General features: G+C 44.9%; 2 protein-coding genes across 2 annotated transcripts; one reads left to right on the top strand and one right to left on the bottom strand.

Moving 5' to 3' along the window:
• Positions 1-7,800, bottom strand: LOC126533000 (coiled-coil domain-containing protein 167-like). The gene is made up of 4 exons (XM_050180183.3): positions 7,278-7,800; positions 7,076-7,170; positions 6,687-6,739; positions 1-220 (listed from the first exon to the last, which is right to left on the bottom strand). Exons 1-4 carry the CDS (start codon positions 7,311-7,313, stop codon positions 102-104), a joined length of 303 nt encoding a protein of 100 aa, XP_050036140.1. The 5' UTR covers positions 7,314-7,800; the 3' UTR covers positions 1-101.
• An 8,439-nt stretch (positions 7,801-16,239) lies between these two features.
• On the top strand, positions 16,240-20,711 carry LOC126532999 (gem-associated protein 5-like). Its single transcript, XM_050180182.3, has one exon. It carries the CDS (start codon positions 16,454-16,456, stop codon positions 20,645-20,647), a length of 4,194 nt encoding a protein of 1,397 aa, XP_050036139.1. The 5' UTR covers positions 16,240-16,453; the 3' UTR covers positions 20,648-20,711.
• The last annotated feature ends 643 nt before the right edge of the window (positions 20,712-21,354 follow it).

The raw sequence follows: 21,354 nt of genomic DNA on the forward strand, positions 1-21,354 counted from the left end.
TGCAACAAATGCTGAAGTTGTTTAATTCTGCTCAGAAACACAGTTTACAGTGTAAAATTGGGAAGACTGGAATGTACAATTAATACTTTACAATTGAAGCACTATCCAGTTATTGTTTTTACAATTAGAAAGTAGTAAATAATGAGGAACAGTATAAACAAGCAAGCGGCTATCGCCATACTTTTACGGTTTTCTTTCCGCAGGCCGGTGAGCTCTTTCTCTACAAGAAACAAAAAAGAAAATAATTAGCATCACGCTTTTTCATTCAAATTCAGCAGACACACTTAAGACTGCTTACGTGTGGGAATGCGAAAGCATTATAGTCTTTGGTGAAATGTTTTTATTTTACGCACTCATGATATGGTGCCACCTCCTTCCTCCCCATTGTCTGCGCTATCACGTGCCCAATGATACATGCACTAAGCCACACTTTTAGTCGGCCAGATGGCTGCGACATGACGTGTGCAATGACGCATGCAGTAGCCACAACTTTATTCAGCCATAACCATGGAGCCACCGTGCCGTCGAGGAAGCGTGCTCATCTCACACCTCCGAGCCCGGGTTCGGTTTCCATCCAGATCGAAAGGTACCAAATTTTCTTTTCAAATCCATTAATTTACTTTTCCATTAATTTACTTTGTTTTCAGGAATCTGCCTGAGAAATAGACATCAATCTGAACATTTCTTTTTTGCATCCGAGCATTTAACTTTCTGCGGCGTAGGCCATTTTTGGTACCATCGCTCGGTCACGCCACCGATGCCACCACCGTATTTTCGTGTAATGGGGCATATAATGCTTTCGCATTAAAAAGAAAAGTTATTAGTGTCAAGCTTTTTCATGCTAACAGCATGTCTGAGATGAAGTTTCTGCTCTACTACAGTAGTGACACTTCTAGACACCCATCATTTATTTAAATTCTTGGATAACCAAGCAGGCTTTAGAGATTTTTTTCAATTTCTTGAATATACAGCACACTTTTATTAAAGAAGTACTGACATATTCTGGAAGTTGTGAAATCTCTATCAGACGCTTCTCAGATGTGCAAGGGTGATAATTAGCAAGTATGCAAATTGGGAAACGCTTAAAAGATCATTTAATTTGATAGTAAAGAGACACTTGAAAGATACTGAGTCAAGCTAGGCTGAAAGCTTAAACTTCTGTAATGAATTCGTCAATCGTAGCAAGATCAAAGCTTTTGTAAACGAGAAAATGATGAAGAAAAGAAAAAAACGGAATTGTGCCACCTATTTTAGACTATGGTACCTATTATATGAAATTGTATATTTCAGTGTAGGCGACTCAAGTTCAGGAGCAGCAGTGGGACCTTTGGTCACAATACTGGCACACACAAAACAATGATAGACTTCTAGATGGATTATCTATTCGTCTAACTCAGTTTAGTATCTTTCTTTAGTGTCACTTAAGGTTGGTCTTTAAATGCCAGCCCCGGCATTATTGACATTAACATGATGTCATGAAACAGCAAGATTTGCTGACTTTGTGTAGCAGTAAGGCTAGGTATGATGATGTTTCTCATAAAGAAATAAACAAAAGTGCTGTGTACATTTCCTCTGGCTGTACTTGTATGTGGCAGCCACTGCAGTCACAAGATTAGAGCTAGCTGTTGTATCGAGTCGTTATGATGCATCCACTTGTATAGATACCAAAACTGAATCTGGTTCATAGAAACGAGAATTATAAATTATTTGGGGTGCTCCAATGCTTTACGGTATTTGCTCCACGGTTTACAGGGCTTTGATCGTCATTTAACTAAAATAATAACATACAAGTAAATAATTCAATGTCGGTATTCCTTTAAGCTGAACTTGAAAAGTGAACATGATTTCCAAACTCCTTTAATATTGGTGTTGGAGGGAGCCCAGGGGTATGTACACACAAGGGGGAACAAGGGGTTGACAATGGCTCTTTAATTGTTGGGAAACACCCCAAACTGTGGTGTTAATTTGGTACCAATGCATGCATTAACTTTTCATTCACAAGCCTAACTGCATACAAATCTACAGGTTTTAAACCATTCACATTGTCTAGACACTTTCACTGAATACCACTAGCAATTCTGTGCTGGCATTTGAAAAAATCATATCACCAAACATGTCCAAATTTATACTTTCCTAAAAACACCTATTTGTTTTTATTTTATTGTTATATCTTACACTTCAGACTTCGGGTGCTTCGTTTCTTGTTTTATTTTTATTTTTTATTTTTTTTTTTAATTTGAGAGGTAAACATCTGATGTGATTTTTAAAGAGGTTCACCAAGGAGAAATCAGAGTCCAGTGTTCTGAATTCCCTTAGTATCTTTCACAAATGATTAACACGGGCAGTAATCTCATTTTGGACACAAAATTTTAATCTATACATCACTCACAGGAAATTATAATGACAAAGAGAACTACTAGCAATTTATGTTACAAGCTTATCTATACAAATTCCCACTGGCAGGCATTACTTACAATTTTAAAAGAAACCACATAAACAAATAGAGGAAATGGAAACATTCTTGGCGATCCCAAATTTATTTTAGTCTCCGCACATTCTTTAGGAAAGGGAAAAAAGCACAAATAGTAATGCACATGGCCATGCTTCACAACAGCTGTCATGCTTTTCCTTACCTTACTAGCCCTTGTCAACATACATTATCATGTGCATTTTGAGCATTTCGATGTCCATCCAAGAGCTATCGGGCATTTCATCCTTCCCCGTTGTCGTACGGTTCTACTCCTTCGCACGGTATGCCCTTGAAACAAAATTAATGGAATGCCAGCCCATCTATCTCCCTTATTTGAACGTACCTTAGTTGAGAAAACGTCCTTTCAACGTCACAGCTACCGTGCGCAATGCAGAGTAATGTCAGCGCTTCCTTCGCCTGCTGGCTCATTACTACAATTTACATCTACGCAACGTGTGGGAAATGCAATGCAATGCAATGGCCCATTGTTGTATTCGTGCATATGCGGCTACTAAAAGGGCAACAAAAGGTCAGTAAGTGCTAAATATATTGTCACATGGTGGTGACGTTGAAGAACACAGTAGCAATACTGTGAAAGACAGAACTAACTTTTATTGGGCGAACCTGTGCCCACAAAAATAGGCTACACAACGATAGCGGCGAACACGGTCGGCGATCGTCAAAAATCTGATCAGCGGGTCAAGTGCGTCAGCTTTTATACATCAGTCGTCGAATGTTCCAGAGTAATCGATGGGACTCGTGTGTCTTCCACAAAGTTCTACACTATTCGCGTTGCGCATATGTGTAATCAGATTACACAAGGTTCGGTGACAGACAGCAGATGGAACCATCGATAACATTCCAGAAACTTCCTATACATGCAGGCACGTCCTGCGCTGTGTGATAACATTTGTTAAGCGGTGAAACATGGTCATCCGAGAAAGGTAAACATGTACACGTGTCAATATTATATTTCTAGTTTCTGCGCGAGTTAAATTATAAGCGATAAGAAAGCATATATGATTAATATTAATAAGATTGTATAAGCTGACCACTTCCACACATAAGGTGGGCAGCAATCGCTAGATGTTGAACACCTGCATTTATTAGTATAATTTATGAAAAAATAAACTTAGGGAAAAAAATCAGCCTTAACCTGATTTTCATAAAACTTGCTTAGGGAGCAAGAATTCTGAATTATCGGATTTTAGCCAAAAATGAACGACTCTATCTATATCTTACTGGATAAAGAATGCAATAAGCTCTGTAAAAATAAGAAATCCCCACTCCTAAATGGTATACATGGCTGATTCTCAAATATATATAAAGAGAATTAGAGAGTGCAACAGTGACAACAGATGGAAGAGAAATTGTAGTGGGCTAATAGATAGAAAAACAATGTGCCCTGGCTTCACTGTGATGAATGATGAACTTCCTGGGATGAATGATGATGAACTGGTTAAGAGGAACTGCTACTGCTGTGAAGGCACTGAGAAAGCCTTCTGCGTTGTCAAGTAAAAAAAGACTGATAGGGCATATCAAGCTTTATGCTTCAGTTATCATTGATATTATGATTTTCCTGACCTAAATAAAAGGCTTACTCTTTACAGGAGGCAGGCTCTAACTCTTTCTTCTAAATGCAACAAACCTCCTCAAATTTGGTGCAGTGGATGCCAAGCAAAATTATTCATCCATTACACGACATGTATTTAAATAGCAACTCATGAGGTAAAGCTTCCTCTTAACAACAGACACAAGGCAACAGAATGTGCTTGGATGGGGAACAAAAACACTTATTTTGCTAGCTCTGTGTCAGCTGTTGACGAGTTGTGCTCCATCATCTGAAACGCAGTTCACATCTGTTACTCGCCATAATGCAAAAATATGGAAAGTGTAAAAAAAGGGGGGAAAGAAGTATCAACTCTGCTGTACGAATATCTCAGTCAATCATGTTACAGACCCACTTTTCTTATGGGCCTGGACTGGGGTTTTGCAATCAACAATACATTTTTTCTCCTTCTATCTGCTCACGGTAACATCAATAAATGATGGCATATGAAGTTGACAGCTACTACTGCTGTGGGCTTGCAACAATTTGAGGATTCATCTTTCACCGAGTTGTGAACAGTCTTCACGTCAGTGATATGTATTTTCCCTTGAAACTGTTATTCTTCGGGGCCCATTGAGCTCCACAGCACTACCAAATTTCTACAAGTGATGCAACTATAAATCTAAGGAGTTTAAAGTGAATTTTGATATCTAACACTATGTAGTAAAACATGTGGTCTTCCAGCTATGAGAGCAACTGCTTTCATAGGTCAAAGAAGTGTGTCAAATTGGCATAGAGGGTGCAATGATGGTTCTTGATAAAAGGTGCTAGTTGTTTCTGCATGAGATAACCTTATCAGAGTATTAGGTGTTACTGTTACCATTACCAGTTCCACCCAACAATACAAGTGCAGTCTGTGGCAGGCAGCATCAGTAGAATGCTAATGCTACACTAAAGAACTACAGCATTTCAGATACGAGGAACCGTGTGTGAACACTTGGTTTGTTTCCAATATTCCCAACACAAAAGACATACGCTTAAGAGGAAGCTTTAGCTTGGGTGCTCCTATCTAAATACATGTAAAATGAGAATTCGTTTTTCTCGGCAACCACTGCACAAAATTTCACGAGGTTTGTTGCATTTAAAAGAAAAACTTAAAATCTAGTGACTGTTGGTTTCGAATTTTTGAGTTAGGTTGTCAATTTTTTATTAAAAACTGGCAAAAATCGAAAATTTTCAAAAAACGAAACTAACAAGTTTACAACTCTGTAACTAAACAACGAAAAATGATTATACAATTCTGTGAATTGCATCTAACAGTACATCTAAAGCGGACACAATTGATATGTTACATACGAAAATAAAAAAAATTTAGTAATATGGAAATACAGCTTTTGCAGAACCCTTGTAACCAACGTAACAAATTCATGTAAGATGTAAAATGACATATCCAATTTGTCCGCTTTGAATGACCTAATGGATGCCGTTTACAGAACAGCGATATCTGTTCTTGATGCAGCGCTGTGAATTTGTAAACTTCATGCTTCTATTTTTTTCAAACGGTCGAATATTTGAAAATCTTTTTAAGAAAAATCAGGACATAAATCGAAATTCCGCTTCCAACAGTCACTAGAATTTAACTTTCTCTCTGAAATGCAACAAATTTCGTTAGAATCGGCCCAAGGGTTATCTCAGAAAAACGTTTTTGCGTTTTACATGTATTTGAGTAGGCCGCGTCGGAGCTGGGCCCGAGCTAAAGCTTCCTCTTAACACAAACTGCTAATTTGATTAAACCAAACTTCCGTGGCTGCCACTGAAGCCTGCTAGAACTTGGCTCAGCGAGAGGTCCAGATTGGCAGACTTGGTATACAAGACTCTGCTAGCTACACAAGAAGCAAATGGTGCCTCTGTGAACACAAATAGCTATGCTGGAGTCAACGATGATGTGGAAACCTGCAGGACTGACACAAAAAAACACAATTGAGGAGGTCCTTGAAGTGCCCCTTTAAAGCTAACTATCGTGAGGAGACAGCAGTATTCACATGTGACGCATCTGATAATGCCCTGATTCAGTTTGTGCATTTTTTTAAAAAACAAGGCAGAAGTTCACATAAAGATGGAGGCTTGAAGAAATCAGTCACACAGGGATGTTACTTCACGTTGGCTTCAGCGACATTGCTTGTTCTACTACTGCGCATCACGTTGTGCATTTTTTGCAACATAGGGACATTAAAGAATTCTTTGGCAAGCTTGGTGAAATGTTGGCTTTTGTGACAGCGCAAAAGTCTGCACAGTGCCGAGAAGTAGAAATTCCTTAATATATATGGGGTGCGGAAAGCAATATTCTGTAACATGCAAAGCCAATAAATGTCTCTTTTAGCATCTGCCTTTTGGTTTTGATGCTGTTCAATTTGTAATTTCTGCGTCGTCGATATTTGGGCGCACCAGGAATAATACATTTTGAGTCTCTTCTTTTCACTTCTATTAGGACGAACATGTTTTCACAGCCTCTTCGAATTCGTTTTAACGGGTGTCTACCGTATATTTTCTGGTATATTATGTAACGCATAAGCCTTCCATTTTATGTTACCATGCTTAGATTCAACACCAAGCACGATGAACAAAATCTGTAACGAATAAATGAAATGAATATCATCAAAGCCATACCTAATGTGTCTAGCTGTGACTTCAGGGACGTGACCTCATCTTCAAGCTTCTTCCTGTAGGTGAAGGTAAGAATAAAAAACAAAAGATCACGAGGAATTGATGAATGCAACACAAAATATTTGAACTGGCATGAATGAGACTGTCCAGTTCACAACAAAGAAGCATATTCAGCCGCATCACTATGTGGGCTTGTCGGTACATCTTGGCTAAAGGTGGTCGATCCTCTGGTTGAGCGCAGAAGCACGTGGGCAAAAAGCACGGCTCGGCGAAGGAATTAAAAGATCATTGTTGCTAGTAGTTCGTGTGCGCCCAATGTGCCTTCTTTTGTCCTCGTGTTTCCTTGCGCTCACCACCTTTAGCCAAACTTCCGAACATCTCTATGAGCATACCTTTCAGAGTCCGACAGTGTGAACCGCCTCAGCTTCGACTCTATCTGATCCAACTGATAAAGGTAATCCTGTACCAGTGCTTCATTTCTGTCAATCTGGTGGAATAATAGATTGCGCGAATATGCACAAGAAAGGACTTGAACTGCTGCATGCGAAAGCAAACCACTGATACCAGCCGCCACGTAACGCGGAGACAACTTACCTCTTTAAGCACGGAGGCGCGAGAGTAATCCGGCATTTTTCAGGCTTATCTGACTATAGACAACGCTCTTCAAAGTAGGCGCGCAGGCTCGGGGTGCTCGGGGTCCTAACGCCACTGGTTTAGGGCCCTGCGCCAATAGAAAAATCTGCACAAACAGGGCCCTGGATATTTCGCTGCGCGCGTTCGAAAATTGGATTGGATTGGAGCCAACTTTATTTGTGCCTGCAGTTGGCCGCTCGCACGCCCCGACGAGCACCGACGAGAGCCTACGTCATCTACGAAGTCGCCTGGGTCCCTGCCTTTCGAGCGCCCCGAACACCTGCTGGACGGCCCAGAGCTGTTCGTCACAAAAAAGATTCTGCGCTCGCCGCTGCACTGTTCTTTCTCAAATTTCGCAGAACGATCGCATTTTGGCATCGACAGTTAACTGCCTGATTTTTAAGCAACAAATGTAAATTGGCCTGCGCTTCTGGGGATGCGAGCTGCTGTCGCGACGGTTAAGCACATACTTCTGCGGCAGAAAGCAGCGTTTCAGCAGTTTCGGGCAGGGCAGTTGGTTCTTTATTCTATGGGCTGCCGCCAAAGAGTAAAGCTGCTGCATGTTCCAGGAGCGGGCAACACGTGGCAGCCCTCACTGAAACGCTGATTTCTGCAGCTGACGGCAGGCGGCGACACAAGGTTATGCTTGCGCCGTCGCGGCAGCAGCTCGCATCTTCATAAGCGGAGGCAAATTTGCACGTTTTCCTTAAAACCTGGCAATTAACTGTGCCAAGTGTTGTACTAACGACATAGACTCCAAAATGCGATCTTTCTGTAAAATTTCAGCAAGAACAGTGCGTCGGTGAGCGCAAAATCTTCTTTCAAAGGCGCAGCGCGCTTGATCTCGACGAACTGTGTCGGATATATTGGATAGCGCTTAACATCATGAAAAACATTGTTTAGCCCATAGAGTTTCATACAATAATTACGTTGTTGGAAACTACGGTCTACACAAGGCATCACGACGACGGCGGAGTAACAAAAGCCAGTCACAAAGGTCATGTTTTAAGGCGTAAGGTCGTAAGCCTTTAGTGGCTCATGAGTGTCAGGGCGCAGTCCGTGGTGGACCACTGGGTGGACGCAGGAAAGCGGCGATCACCGGCAAGGGCAGCAAGGAGAGGTGGGAGAGCACCCATCGGCGACAAACCTTGCAGTCATACGGCTAGTGATTGCATCCCATGCTCGAGGCCACAGCGGCGTCCGTTCGCAGAACAGTTCAGACAACAGCAACAGAGGCAGTCATACATAAGCTTTCGCCTATCGCAGTTCGCTCAGCAAAGTGCCCATAGATTTTTGTACTACAAGCGCTGACAGAGCTTGCAGAAGTCTGAAACACATAATACCATTTCAAGGCTAATGTTCTAAAGGTTCTAAACATGGCACCGTAACGTGTTTCGGTTAGGGTCTTAAAATTAGAGAAAAACCTGGCGCTGCGATCGTTTAACCACAGAAGGCTGGTTTAACAATCATAGGAATGATGGGAAGTACAGGCTGCGGATTCGTATTTTGTTGATTAGCTAATTAGTCTACAGGTATTTTTGGCAGTTTTGGTTTCGCTCCAAGCGCAATTGCTATGACTAAAGCCCCTCCATACACGCGGTGGCGCGTAGATGTAGGGGTTTTAGCTACGACCATGGACGTCAGACTGTGGTTTTTTTTTTTTTTGCAAGACGCGTAGCGCCACCTGCCGGTGCGAAGAGGCAGTAATTGAGTAGTGCGAAGCCCGACTCCCTTGCTAAGTTGCCTATGCAGCTAGCGACTGCGAAACAACGATTTAACTAGATTTTGGTCCATATTGCGGGTGTATTGCGCATTTAACACCCAGACAGAGAGCTATATGAATTTCTACGCTAGTCGGACGCGCCGCCGAACTGCCATTAAGCGCTTGCTGGCTCACTCTTCAGACTGATGGCGGGAACGACGGCAACCGCGATAGCTCCGCGCGCTACGAAGAAACGCCGCAATCGACGCTACTGTTGTGTTGTAAATTGCCATGAACGTGAAGGACGGAATAACAACGTTCAGTTTTGTCGATTTCCATCGCGATCGTATGAAGGGGAAAGGCGAGAGCGCTGGATACGGGCCGTTCAACCTGTTGAGTAATCGGATTACTTGCATTCCCCACAACACAGCGGCTCGCATGAGAAAGTGCGACAATCTTGTTCTTCTGTAATTGTGTTGCGTAGCCCTGATGGAGGACCGTGTTGACCAAGCGAAAACTTAAGAAACTGCAGCCGCCACTTAGTTGGTAACAGAAAAAACAACGTTGCGAACCATCCTGCTTATGTGCCATCGATATCTACACTTTTTAACAGACGTCCGCCTCCGCTTGACTCAACGAGTGGAACGGAGAGATTTGGCAGGTCAGCTTAACCAAACATTTTGGTTCGTTTATGAATTCAAAATCCTGCTATAGAGCATCGTTGTAACGCGAGCTCATTTCTACATTCGGTATTTTGCATGTCTTGCGCAGATACAACAAGCACGATTCGCAAGGTACTGAGCCTACTCGACTGTGTTTTTCAAATGTGAGCAATAAAGTTGCTGTAGGAGCACTGGATGAGTAATTGCGAAGTAACGCACGTGTGTAAAGAAAAAAAATGTCGCGTTTATTTACATTTATTTGTGCGCGCTTGTTGCTCGAAGCGTCTGCGAAAAGTTCAAATTAAGGTACTGAGCGATGCTGTAGCTCCTGCGAGAAAGAAAGATGCAGCGCGTAGGGACTGTAGGAAGCTTACTTTCGTTATGATCGCACGCTGTTTGCTGCCTTGGAAAACGTTTTCTGTTTGCTGCCCTGGAAAAGGCTATGAAAGGATTTACTCTCTGTAAATAATTGCGAGACAAAACATTACGATAAAATACATAAAGTTATAGGAGATACTTAAGTCTTGTGTTCAGGACATAATCAATATGAACGAATCTGAAATGCTTAGATTTTTATGCTGATATGCTTATAGACAAACCTGATGCTCTCTGTACTTGCAAGTTGCAGCACGCCGAAATAACACTTGAGACTTTATTTTATATTGTACACGTACTTCCTTTCCTTCCTTACCGAAGCGTGGATGGGCGGAAGTAGCTTTCCAGGTCCTTGATTTTTAGGAAACCGTGCCTCAACACAAACGAAAGAGAAGGGTCCATTGTGGCCTGTGCACCTTCGCTTGCGGACAGCTCTCCTTGCACTACTCAATTCGCGCCAAGGCTCCGATGGGGCGCTGGTGACGGGTTTTTCCGCAGCGCCGCCTGGGCAGAGTCTGAGGTCTATGGAGTTACTATACTGGCTATGACCCGCAGTGAGGCAGTGCGACGCAAAGCTCTCTGTCTTTGTTCTAAACCAGAAGACTACTTTTTCAGCTCTTCAGTTAACCGAGGGGCCCGAGTTTTATTAGTCGTATCATAAGAAGCCAACAAACACTCACACCAAGGACAACATGGGAGAAGAAATAAAGAAACGATAAATTAACTGAAATGAAAATGGATGAAAAAAACAACTTGCCGCAGGTGGGGAACGACCCCACAACCTTCGCATTTCGCGTGCGATGCTCTACCAATTGAGCTATCGCGGCGCTTTTTCCCCGTCCACTTTCTTCGGTATTTACGTTAGAGCTGTGCACGGGCCGCAATTCTGAGCCCGCCCCCGGCCCGGGCCCTACACTACCACAGGCGGCCCGGTCCGGCCCGACGCTAAAGAAGCCTGAGTTCGCCCGGCTCGGCCTTAGGCCGGGTTAAGGCCCGGCCCGACCTGCAATAAGGCGACGCCGACACAAAAAGGAACAATATCAGGAAAATCAGTTTAGTTAATTGACCTTATAATGTTGAACTCTTGCATTTCATATGACAAAATCGTGAATATATACAGATGCAGCGCGCGCACAGAACCGAAAACGCATTCCGAGCCTCCGCTAGCTTTCGTTTGCCTTTTGTTAGCGTTTGTACTTTTCTCCCGTCCCTGTAGATTTCATTTTTGATGAATAAATACATTGCACTTCCTGCTGTACCTATATGCGAGACGACAAGCATACTTTCGCATAAGGTACGCAGTCGAGATCGGGGAGCCCGACCGGTCCGTCCGAGACATAGAAAGCCGGGCCCGGCCCAAGCCCGAGTAAGAGAATCTCCAAATGACCCGAGCCCGGCCCGCGGGCCGGGCCGGGGCTTTCGGGCCGGCCCGAGCCCATGCACAGCCCTAATTTACGTTTCCTTGTAGAACCCTGGGAGTGTTAGCCAGCGCTACCACTCACAGACCTTGGCGGCGGACGTGGAACATCCTTTCTGCCAATGGCGTCACGAGAACGTGATCTTTTTGGGTGAAGGCAACCCGGTCAATAAACCCACACATGCTACCTGAAGGCATCAATGTTGCCATATTCCAGACCCTCGTTATGTAACAAAAGAGAAGAAAGGGGTTAACCGAGGGGCCCGATTTTTATTAGTCATATGATAAGAAGCCAACAAACACTGCCACCAAGGACAACATAGGGGAAATTACGTGTGCTTAATCAATGAAATAAAGAAACGATAAATTAATAAAAATTAAAGTGGATTAAAAGACAACTTCGCACAGGTAAGGAACGATCCCACAACCTTCGCATTTCGCGTGCGATGCTCTACTATATAGTGCCTAGAAGCTAAGCTTCTAGGGCTCGAGCTCCACCACTGGAAAAGCTGGCGCCACCGTCGGCGTGACGTGCTTTGAGGGATCACGTGGACATAGCGGCTGCGGCGGCTGCTTCGGGAGCGCCGAAGCGAGCTGAAAACGAGAGTTTAAATTCCCTCGTACGCTGCGGTCCTCATTCAGTGGCGAGATTTTCCCGCTTCGAGTGTCTCCTTTACAACGCTTGAAAGCACTACAATAGGTAGTGGCAGCCTTTGAAGGCGCGCAACATGGTAGGCTACTGCTCGGTGCCGCAGTGCCGGACGTACGCAACGGAGCCCGGTGTCAGCCTTATTCACACGTAGCCGCAGGACAAGAAGCTGCGTGAAGCTTGGCTCACGAAACAAAAAACCGGCAAACAGTCATTGGCTACAATTCGGGTACGCAGCAAGCAAGACGCGAGGAAGATTTCTGCTACGTACGGCGCTGGGTCTGCGATGTTCGGAAAACGCGCACTGAGACGCTCGCCCGACTAATGTCATGACGGTTTGGTCTATGAACTTGTCGATGCTATAGATACTGCCAAGTTCACTGGACTGGAAAGGGAGCGGTAAGAAGCACATTAACAGAAAGCATGGCATATGTGGTCATGTTTGTGTTATGAATTAATGCACTGGATTACAAAAAAAGAAGCAGCGGGAAATCGCAGGCTGAGAACACCGATAAACATACAGTGCGACGCAACTCGAGAAATAATGTTGAAACGTCCAAGAATTTAGAAGAAAAAAAAAAGATTGAATCGTCGCGACGGCACATCACAGTCCCCGTAGGCGTCGAAGTCTCTACAATGAAATTATTTTTGAACAACTCTGATAGCGCCCACGCAACAATGGTTGCTTGTATACTGTCAAATGCTCATAGCCTGCGACCTAAAGCTCATGACATGGTGCGAGAACGTGCACGCGGCGAAAGCGAAACAGTGCTCGGACAAGCATGCAGACGCGCAGTCGGTCGCTGCGAATCTGTGCGATCGCTGCATTGAGGCTTCATTCTATTACGCTCCATTTAGTTATACAAACACTATAAGAACAAATTTCACATAGTTTGCTCTCAGCGTTTACCTACCTTTCGTGCAAGAAGCCGGTTCAGGAGAGTACAGTTCACTGTACGTATTCGGTAAAGAGATAGCGTCTGTAAACGATTCTGTGCTTTTTCAGTGAGCGCTGACAGCAAAACCTGTGAGGAGCGCGCCGCGTGATTCCTCATACTACGCCATCGAGGTGCTTCCGATAGATGGCGACTCCGTCTCGCCGCCAATAGCTCTACCAATTGAGCTACCGCCGGCGCCGTTTCCCCGTCCACTTTCTTGGGTATTTATGTTTCCTTGTAGAACCCTGGGAGTGTTAGCCAGCGCCACCACTTACAGATTTTGGAGGCCTTTGTTCAGGCCTTTGTTCTGTTGCTCGAAGTGGCGATAGCGCGCTGGCCCAGCGGCTGGGCCGATGTTTGTGTGGTGGCGATGCCCTGACGAGAAAGCGACGGCATTGTAAACGTTCAAAGAACGTGTTTTCACCATTTTGACCTTGCTTTAAGTGTGTTAGGTTGACGCTGTAGCATTACGTGCTTTATCAATCTTCCGCAGAGCAAAACTACGCCACTACTGATACAAGCACAATACTACGTACATGTTCTATGCTTAGAACCTTTAAAGCACGTAGAAAACGTGGTGTGCCTACTAATAAGCTTAAGTGGGGCTTTCATTAAAATTCGTAGCAATTGTACACCTACTGCTGCTTCCTTCTGGGTTGACTGATCGGGCCGGCGTTTACCGGTCCACCGGTTATATGCCCTACACATTACATGGCCTTCCCAGCTCGTTTATTTTCTCTTAAAAATAGAATATCGGCTTCCCCCGTTTGCCCCACGTACACTGCTCTCTTCCTGTCTCTTGCCGTTGCACGTAACAAATTTCGTTCAGCCGCTCTTTGCGTGGTCAGTATGTAGATGCAACTTCCTGTATGCTGCAGCTGCTTGGCTTCTTGTACATGCTTATATTTGCAGTGCAAGCCTTAAAGCTGTAAAGTTTAGCTGCACACATATGTGCTGGGTTTTTAATAACTTGCCAGTAACTTTGTCCTACTATTGATGCAGAGTGCAATAGAATGAAGGCTGACTGCTTGTATAACTCATTTTGCTTACTACATAGACAGTTGTACTTCTAGTGGCTTGACAATGAAATTTGATTGAGGGCTTCATCACGCATTGCTCGTTTATGTGCTCATTGAAATGTGTTTCAGGACATTTGAGAACAAAAACTTGTAGTAGGAAATGTTGCTGCTTCCTGGCTGTAGCCTGCTGCCGCAAAATCGGTAAGCGCAAAGCCACGCCATAGCTGCTGGCGCGCGCTTCAGAAGAAGCGGTACGTCAATATAAAATGCAATGAAGCATACTTGTAGAAGGCCACAAGCGTCCCAGATAGCACTGCAGCAGATGCGCCTAAAGTACTTGAAGATGTACAACAATTGTGACAGCCGACGTAGCCTTTGCCTTTCGAAAGAGCGAGAGAGTTCGCAAGTGCCTGTCGTCTGCGTGAAAAGTCTCGCGTTCGCCGCAAGCAGGCGTCATAGCAGACGACACTTGCAGCATTCCTCTCAAAGGCGCAACACTTTCTCGCAATAAAAAATTTTTATTTCCATAAATATTTGATGAGTATTTTTATATAAGTGCATGTATGGTTCTTGCTGCTGTTGTAAAAAATAAATAAATAATGCGCTCAATCGAGAACAGAATTGCAGAACAATGCGTACCTTGATGATAAATTAAACCGTGCTTCAATTTCAAAGTCATACAAAGTTTATGTATACACTCTTAAACAAAATTACACCCCTTGGGGCTTATCTTGTAGCGTTAAAGAAAGGAAACGCGTGCAAGACAGATGACGATTATTGAACGTTGTTGTGGGCGCCGGCAGCCAGCTTCCGAGCGTAACCAATTTAAACTCGACCCCACCCCGCAATGCCGGCACGCCTAGGGACAAACGCCTACAACACGCGTTAAGAGGAAGCTTTAGCTCGAGTGCTCCTATCTAAATACATGTAAAAGGAGAATTCGTTTTTCTCGGCAACCACTGCACCAAATTTGACGAGGTCTGTTGCATTTAAAAAAAAAAAAAGAACTTAAGATCTAGTGACTGTTGGTTTCGGATTTTTGATTTAGGTCGTCAATTTTTTAGCAATAGTTGGCAAAAACTGAAAATCTTCAAAAGATGAGTCTATCAAGTTTACAACTCTGTAACTCAACAAGCAAAAATGATAATACAATTCTGTGAATCGCATCTAACAGTAAATCTAAAGCGGACAAAATTGACATGTTACATATGAAAAAAAAAAAAGCTTAGTGATATGGAAATACAGCTTTTGCAGAACCCTTGTAACCAACGTAACAAATTCACGTAAAATGCAAAATGACATAACAAATTTGCCCGCTTTGAATGATCTAATGGATGCCGTTTACAGAACCGCGATATCTGTTCTTCATGCAGAGCTATGAATTTGTAAACTTCGTGCTTCCATTTTTTTCAAACGGTCGAATATTTGAAAATCTTTTAAAGAAAAATCGGGACATAAATCGAAATCCCGCTTCCAACAGTCACTAGAATTTAACTTTCTCTCTCAAATGCAACAAACTTCACTAAAATCGGTCCAGGGGTTATCTCAGAAAAACGTTTTTGCGTTTTACGTGTATTTGAATAGGCCGCGTCGGAGTTGGGCCCGAGCTAAAGATTCCTCTTACACATCATGGATGGAAGGACTATGGTAGGAGCAAAAGCCCCCAGATTTTTTTTCTCGCGCCTGCTCTTACTCGCGCCTGCGCACAAATGGCTGGCGATCCCTCAGATGAACGTCGTGAACGTTTCGTTACAGCCCCTGTATGTGGTTAGGACTGGGAGGTGTGAAGCATGGCCTCCGAGACAAGCGGCACGGCTGTACCAACACTCGGGAGATGGCCGAAGTAGGCATAAAGTTTCTGACTAATATAGTGAGAAAGAATCCCACTCTATTACACTCTAACCATGAGTGCTGCACATGGAGGAAGAAACTGTCATAATTATTGTACGAACGAGAAGAAAGGGGGTAACCGAGGTGCCCGATATTCATCAATCATATCATACGAAGCCGACAAACGAAGACACCAAGGTCAACACGGAGGAAATTACTTGTACTTACTAATTGAAATAAATAAATTATAAATTAATGGACTTGAAAGGGGATGAAGAAACAACTTGCCGCAGGTGAGGAATGATCCCGCGTCTTCGCACTGCTGCATTACGGATCACGTGACTTTAAAATATGGCGGCATACACGAGTGTCGGAGTATGACGGAGAGCATAGGTGTTCTGTGGGAGAACCACTTGTTTCAGTGACGGCAAAAACGTAAAAATGTCGTTTTGTCTGTAAAAGCGGATTAGGTATTTGAGAACGAATCACGAAATCGGCGTTCGCCCCTGTGGTTTAATTTACAACGGAACAAGTGAAACGCGTTTATGGATCAGGCTGCTACCAGCGGGACAATGTTGTGCATGCCCCCAGCGCCGAACTGGTACAAACCCTTTGCAACAGGGGGCTGCGACTCCGGGTTCTACTGCTACGCGGCCAAACACACCGTTGTCGTGCTCGACGCCAGGAATGGCGTGCCCGTGTTGAAAGAATGGCTGGTGGTGGCGGCGCCAAGTACGGAAATAGTTTCTTCTGTCATGTTCTGTCGCAGCGAACGCGCCGACGCCGACGAGGTGCCCGCGTTGCTGACCGTCACCAGCGACGGCGTGGTACAAGTGTGGGATGTGAAAGCGCGAGCCGTTAAGCACACAGTGTCGTCGCACTCTTCGACATGCTGCGCCGACTGGAGAGGCACGCTGTCGACATCCGTGGTCTTCAGCGGCAAAGCCAGCACGGTACTCAAGTGGAACCTCATGACCGGAACCGTCGCGCCAGCAGGCGGCAGACCGCAGGAGAAGGAGATAACAATTCTGCGCTGTCATCCGACCGATCCAGACGTCGTCGCAGTTGGTTACTACAGCGGCATTATCGTCGTACAAGGGCTTAAGAAGGGAAGCAATGTCATTTACAAGCTTAAGGGACACAGCCTTATGGTGCTATCGTTATCTTGGAACGTTATCCCTGGGGAGGACCCTTCGCAGCACCCGCTTCGCCTGTGTTCGACTGCGCTCGATCGCACTATGAAGGTATGGGACGTGGCTGGAGAAACACTTCTGGCATCGCTCAGAGTTCCGTCATCCAAAAAGGGCAAAAGTGCAGACATTCGGGACAAATGGATAGCCGCCTGCTGGATTCCGGGAGGCGTGGAGAGGATTGTTACCTCGTCGATCACTGGAGATGTGTGTATTTGTGATCCTAATGCAGCGAAAGGATGTACGTTTATGGACCACGATGCGGACTCGGGCGGGCACACTGCATCAGTTTACAATGTGTGCATCGTTGGAGACACCGAGAAAGGAACAAAGATGTACGTTGTTTCCGCATCGGAAGATCGAAACATCATCTTTTGGGACCTTGTGACCAAGAAGTCCGTGTACTGCATTTCATGCGCCGGAGGGTTTATCTACTCCCTCGCATTTTCGCCTTTCGCCTGCGCCACACTTGCTGTTGGTGCAGGCGATGGAAGCGTCAAGGTTTGGCGGACCGACTGTGTCACAAACCCCTACAGTGCCAAGGTGCTTACTGTTGGAAAGAAAGATAGGGTCCGCACAGTTGCTTGGCACCCCAGAAAGGAAGCTATCCTGGCACTGGGTACCGAAGAAGGTAAAGTCTGTGTGGCAGATGTCAATACACGGCAGATCACTGTGTCCAAAACCTTTCACAAGGGGACAACTTACGCCATTTGCTGGGCGGACCTCATTCTCAGTGAAGGAGCATCTCCTGAGACATGTGTGCTCTCATGTGATGATAGCAGGGTGAAAATTCACAGGCTTTCCAAGCTTGACAAGGATGCTGCAGATATTGAGAGCATTTTATTTAGCCCCACCCAAAATAAGACACATGCCAAACGTGTCTGTGTAGCTTTCAACCAGGACCTTGGCATCTTGACACTTTCCAATTCCGATGGCCTCGTAGAGCTCTTCAAGAGTTGTGGAAGCCCACTGTTAAAAAAGGTTGCTCTCCTTGAAGTGCAAAGAAAGCCTGCGGATTGTCTGGCATGGCATCCTTGTAAGGCACCATTTTCTGACTGCAACAGCCGCTTGATGTACTGGCTTGCTGTTTCGTCCACTGATGGCAAAATATCCGTCTTTGACTTGAGCCGGCTCGAGAAACCTAACCCCAGCATCTACCGAGTTCTTCAGCCAACCCTGCAGTTTTCGGGGCAGAGTAGCAAAGTTGTGTCACTTGCATGGAGCCCTTTTCGAGAAAATCTGCTGGCGTCTGCTTCATTCGACCAAACGGTCCAGGTTTGGGATGTTGACAAAGCACAACTTGTTGCAACGTATCAAGGTCACACGAGGCGTTTATTCAGTGTTTGCTGGAGCCCTGTTGACTCGGACGTTCTTTTCAGTGGAGGGGAAGACAACATCGTCAGGTGTTGGAAACTCTCCGAACAGCCTGTCAAGCCTCAGAAAGTTTCGAAAGCCAAGGCAGATGACAAAAACAGGAACATCAACATTGCCAAAACTGAAGACCAAGCGAACAATGGTGCTGAAGTGTGTGTCAATGGTGAAATTTCTAACGGCGAACACAAAATTGCTGCGGAGACAGCTGGTGCACAGAGCCAGAGCACTGGCACGGTGCCTGTGAAATCTTCAAGCAAGGCTTCGTCAGCAAGCGGATCAAAAAAGAAGTCAAAGACCATGAAGTCCTACTTCCCATGCTTTTCTCAGCATGAGAACCTACCCAAAGAGAACCGGTCAGATGATGCCCAGTACCTAGCTGACGTATTGGCAAAGCATAAAGGAGATCCCATTGAACTTGATTCTGAGCACAGTCACCTTGGCATGTACACTGATGCGTCTGGTGCACTGTCAGTTCTGGACAAGGAGATTCGACACCACAAGCAGGAGCACAACCTCGACTACGCATTTCAGATGATGACGTGGAAGGGGGACCTCGCTACAGCCCTGCGAGAGGCAGCAGTGGAGCGGCGCCTCACCGACAGCCTGGTAGCCCAAGCACCGTCGCTGTCTAGAAGTGTGTGGTTTGAAATGTGCGAGCGGTACGCTGCCCAGCTAGCAAGTGAAGGAGACCACCACCGTGCTGTGCTTTACTACTTGGCCTGTCACAAGGTGGAAGAAGCATTGAACCTCCTTTGCGAAAACAGCCTGCACCGTGAAGCCCTCGCTATTGCTAGGGCACACCTTCCAGACGATGATCCTCAAGTTGAAAAGATATATGCATCGTGGGCTGAGAGAGCGGCAGGAGTTGGCAACTTCGAGCAGGCCGCCAAGTGTTACCTTGCCATCGGGAATGCCGACAAAGCAGTTGCTTCGCTGATGAACCGAAGAGACCCACACTCACTCAGATCAGCTGCTTACATAGCAAGAAAGAGTGGCCTGTTGGCGGAGATGGAAATTGCTTTTCAGTCAGCGCTGCAGTCCTCATTGACCAACAACGAATGGGATCAAACAATTTGTTTCATTGAGAAGCTCGAAAAGAGCCAGGCATTCCTAACTTTCATTCACCTACATAAAGCTCTTGTTGAAGCCGTTGATGAAATTGGTCAAGAAAAGGGGGATACTGTCGAGACTGAAGACAGCACTTGCAAGTTATTGTGGAGCAGCCGTAAGAACACTGCTACCACTTTCCTGTCCTCCATACTGAGAGCCTATGAAAGCAATGGCTACAACACCTTAGTTAGCATACTTGGTTTTACAGAGCTAAGTGAGCTGCTTGGTTATGGAGAGCATGCTTCAAGAATAGTACTCTTGCATGACACGAAGGAGCACATACTGTTTCATGTGGCTGGCTGTCTGGCCATTGCACTGTTCAGCCCAGACCAGTGGAAGCTTTACTTTGCGAGGGCACTGTCGGCCGCCTACACATATGATCGCAAGCTCTTTGCTGACTTGTGCATGCTCCTCTTTTGTGGAAAAGTGACTGACAGTACCTTCACAGGAGAAGTAAAGGTGGACATTAATCCTAGTCACTGTCTGCTTTTCGATGAGCTGGATGTAGCTACTGATTTCAAAGCTAAGGGTTTTGATTGTCCACAATCATGCCAAAGCCTTTGGTCTATGTTCAGCACATTGGTGACCGACACCAATGCACTTGTAGATCCAGGCAGGGAGTTGTTGTTGCTCTATCTTTGTGATGCGCTCGTAGATGTATGTGATCAGTTAGAATCAACGAGTGCACGCAGCTCTTTTGTACAGGGTATTTCCTCATTGATGCTTTCACCTACCATTGCCTGCTTGGAACACTTAACCAATAGACTTGCCATAGCTGAGAAGAATTTGCTTGTTTGGAGATCAGACGTCCAAATGAAGAGGTCCTCTACGACAGGGACAAGTGCAGCTGAAGATGAATTGTCAAAATCACTGTTGGAAGAAGAAGTCGAGTTGTGCAAAATTCGCCTAGAGGAATTCAAAGTGGCTGCTCCGGATTGTGTATTTCCAGGACAGACGCAAGTGCTCAGGCGTCTTGTGCTTTTTCTTGATAACACTGATGACAAGAGTTGCACTGAACTAAAGACTAGGCTTGAGGCTTGGATACGACTCGTTTCAGATATATAACATAGTTGGTCTTTCTTTGCTCATGGTGGAAAGCAAAAAAATATAAAATGTTTGTTTTGTGAAAGCTGTTTTTATGCTTGTCTCTCTTATTTGTACATATTCCTGCACACAAAGATGTTTCCTTAAATTTAGACTCTCCTAATTTTCTCTGAAAATCTGCAGTTAGAAAAAAAAAACTTGTCATTGTGTAGAGTTCATTAATCAGATAACTGAAAATTTGCTCTGAAAATTTATGTAGCAGCTTGTAATTGTCTCATGCAGTGCTCAAAAGTAAAATACACGAATGAGCACTGGTGTATCCGGGGGGCGCATCCGCTCTGAAGCTCGCAGCGCTCATTCATGAAGATGGGAAGTTCTCCGTTTCATTGCTGGCACCACTACAAAGGCGAGAGATACTTCCTCTAATAGAGTGCACTCGGCATACTCTAGTGCATTCATGACCGAAAAATAATGCTTCGCTTATGAAAGGCGTGTAGGAAACATTCGCTCCACGGCAAGATAATGTCGCTGTTTTCTCTGCTTGTGCTTTTTCTTGCTGGTGTGGCCGTGACCTAACCGATTGCGCTCGCGACCGAGACACCTTGGGTAATGACGTATTCCCCCTTCTCCGTCTTCTCGATTGGATTGGCGCGGCTCGCTACATGCTTGCGCGCACTTTTCTGAGCGTAGATTGGTGTGCGCCTGCTGGTTCTTTATTCTACTGCTGG

The sequence above is a fragment of the Dermacentor andersoni genome, chromosome 7, assembly GCF_023375885.2.
Source record: "Dermacentor andersoni chromosome 7, qqDerAnde1_hic_scaffold, whole genome shotgun sequence".
Taxonomy (NCBI): Eukaryota; Metazoa; Arthropoda; class Arachnida; order Ixodida; family Ixodidae; genus Dermacentor; species Dermacentor andersoni.

Bases quoted from the DNA above. Each gene is read 5' to 3' on its own strand.
- LOC126533000 (XM_050180183.3), bottom strand. From the start codon at position 7,313: ATGCCGGATTACTCTCGCGCCTCCGTGCTTAAAGAG. The intron at 6,740-7,075 runs GTATGCTCATAG...CTTCACCTACAG, and splicing joins ACACTGTCGGACTCTGAAAG to GAAGAAGCTTGAAGATGAGG. The intron at 221-6,686 runs GTATGGCTTTGA...TGTTTCTTGTAG, and splicing joins GTCACAGCTAGACACATTAG to AGAAAGAGCTCACCGGCCTG.
- LOC126532999 (XM_050180182.3), top strand. From the start codon at position 16,454: ATGGATCAGGCTGCTACCAGCGGGACAATGTTGTGCATGCCCCCAGCG.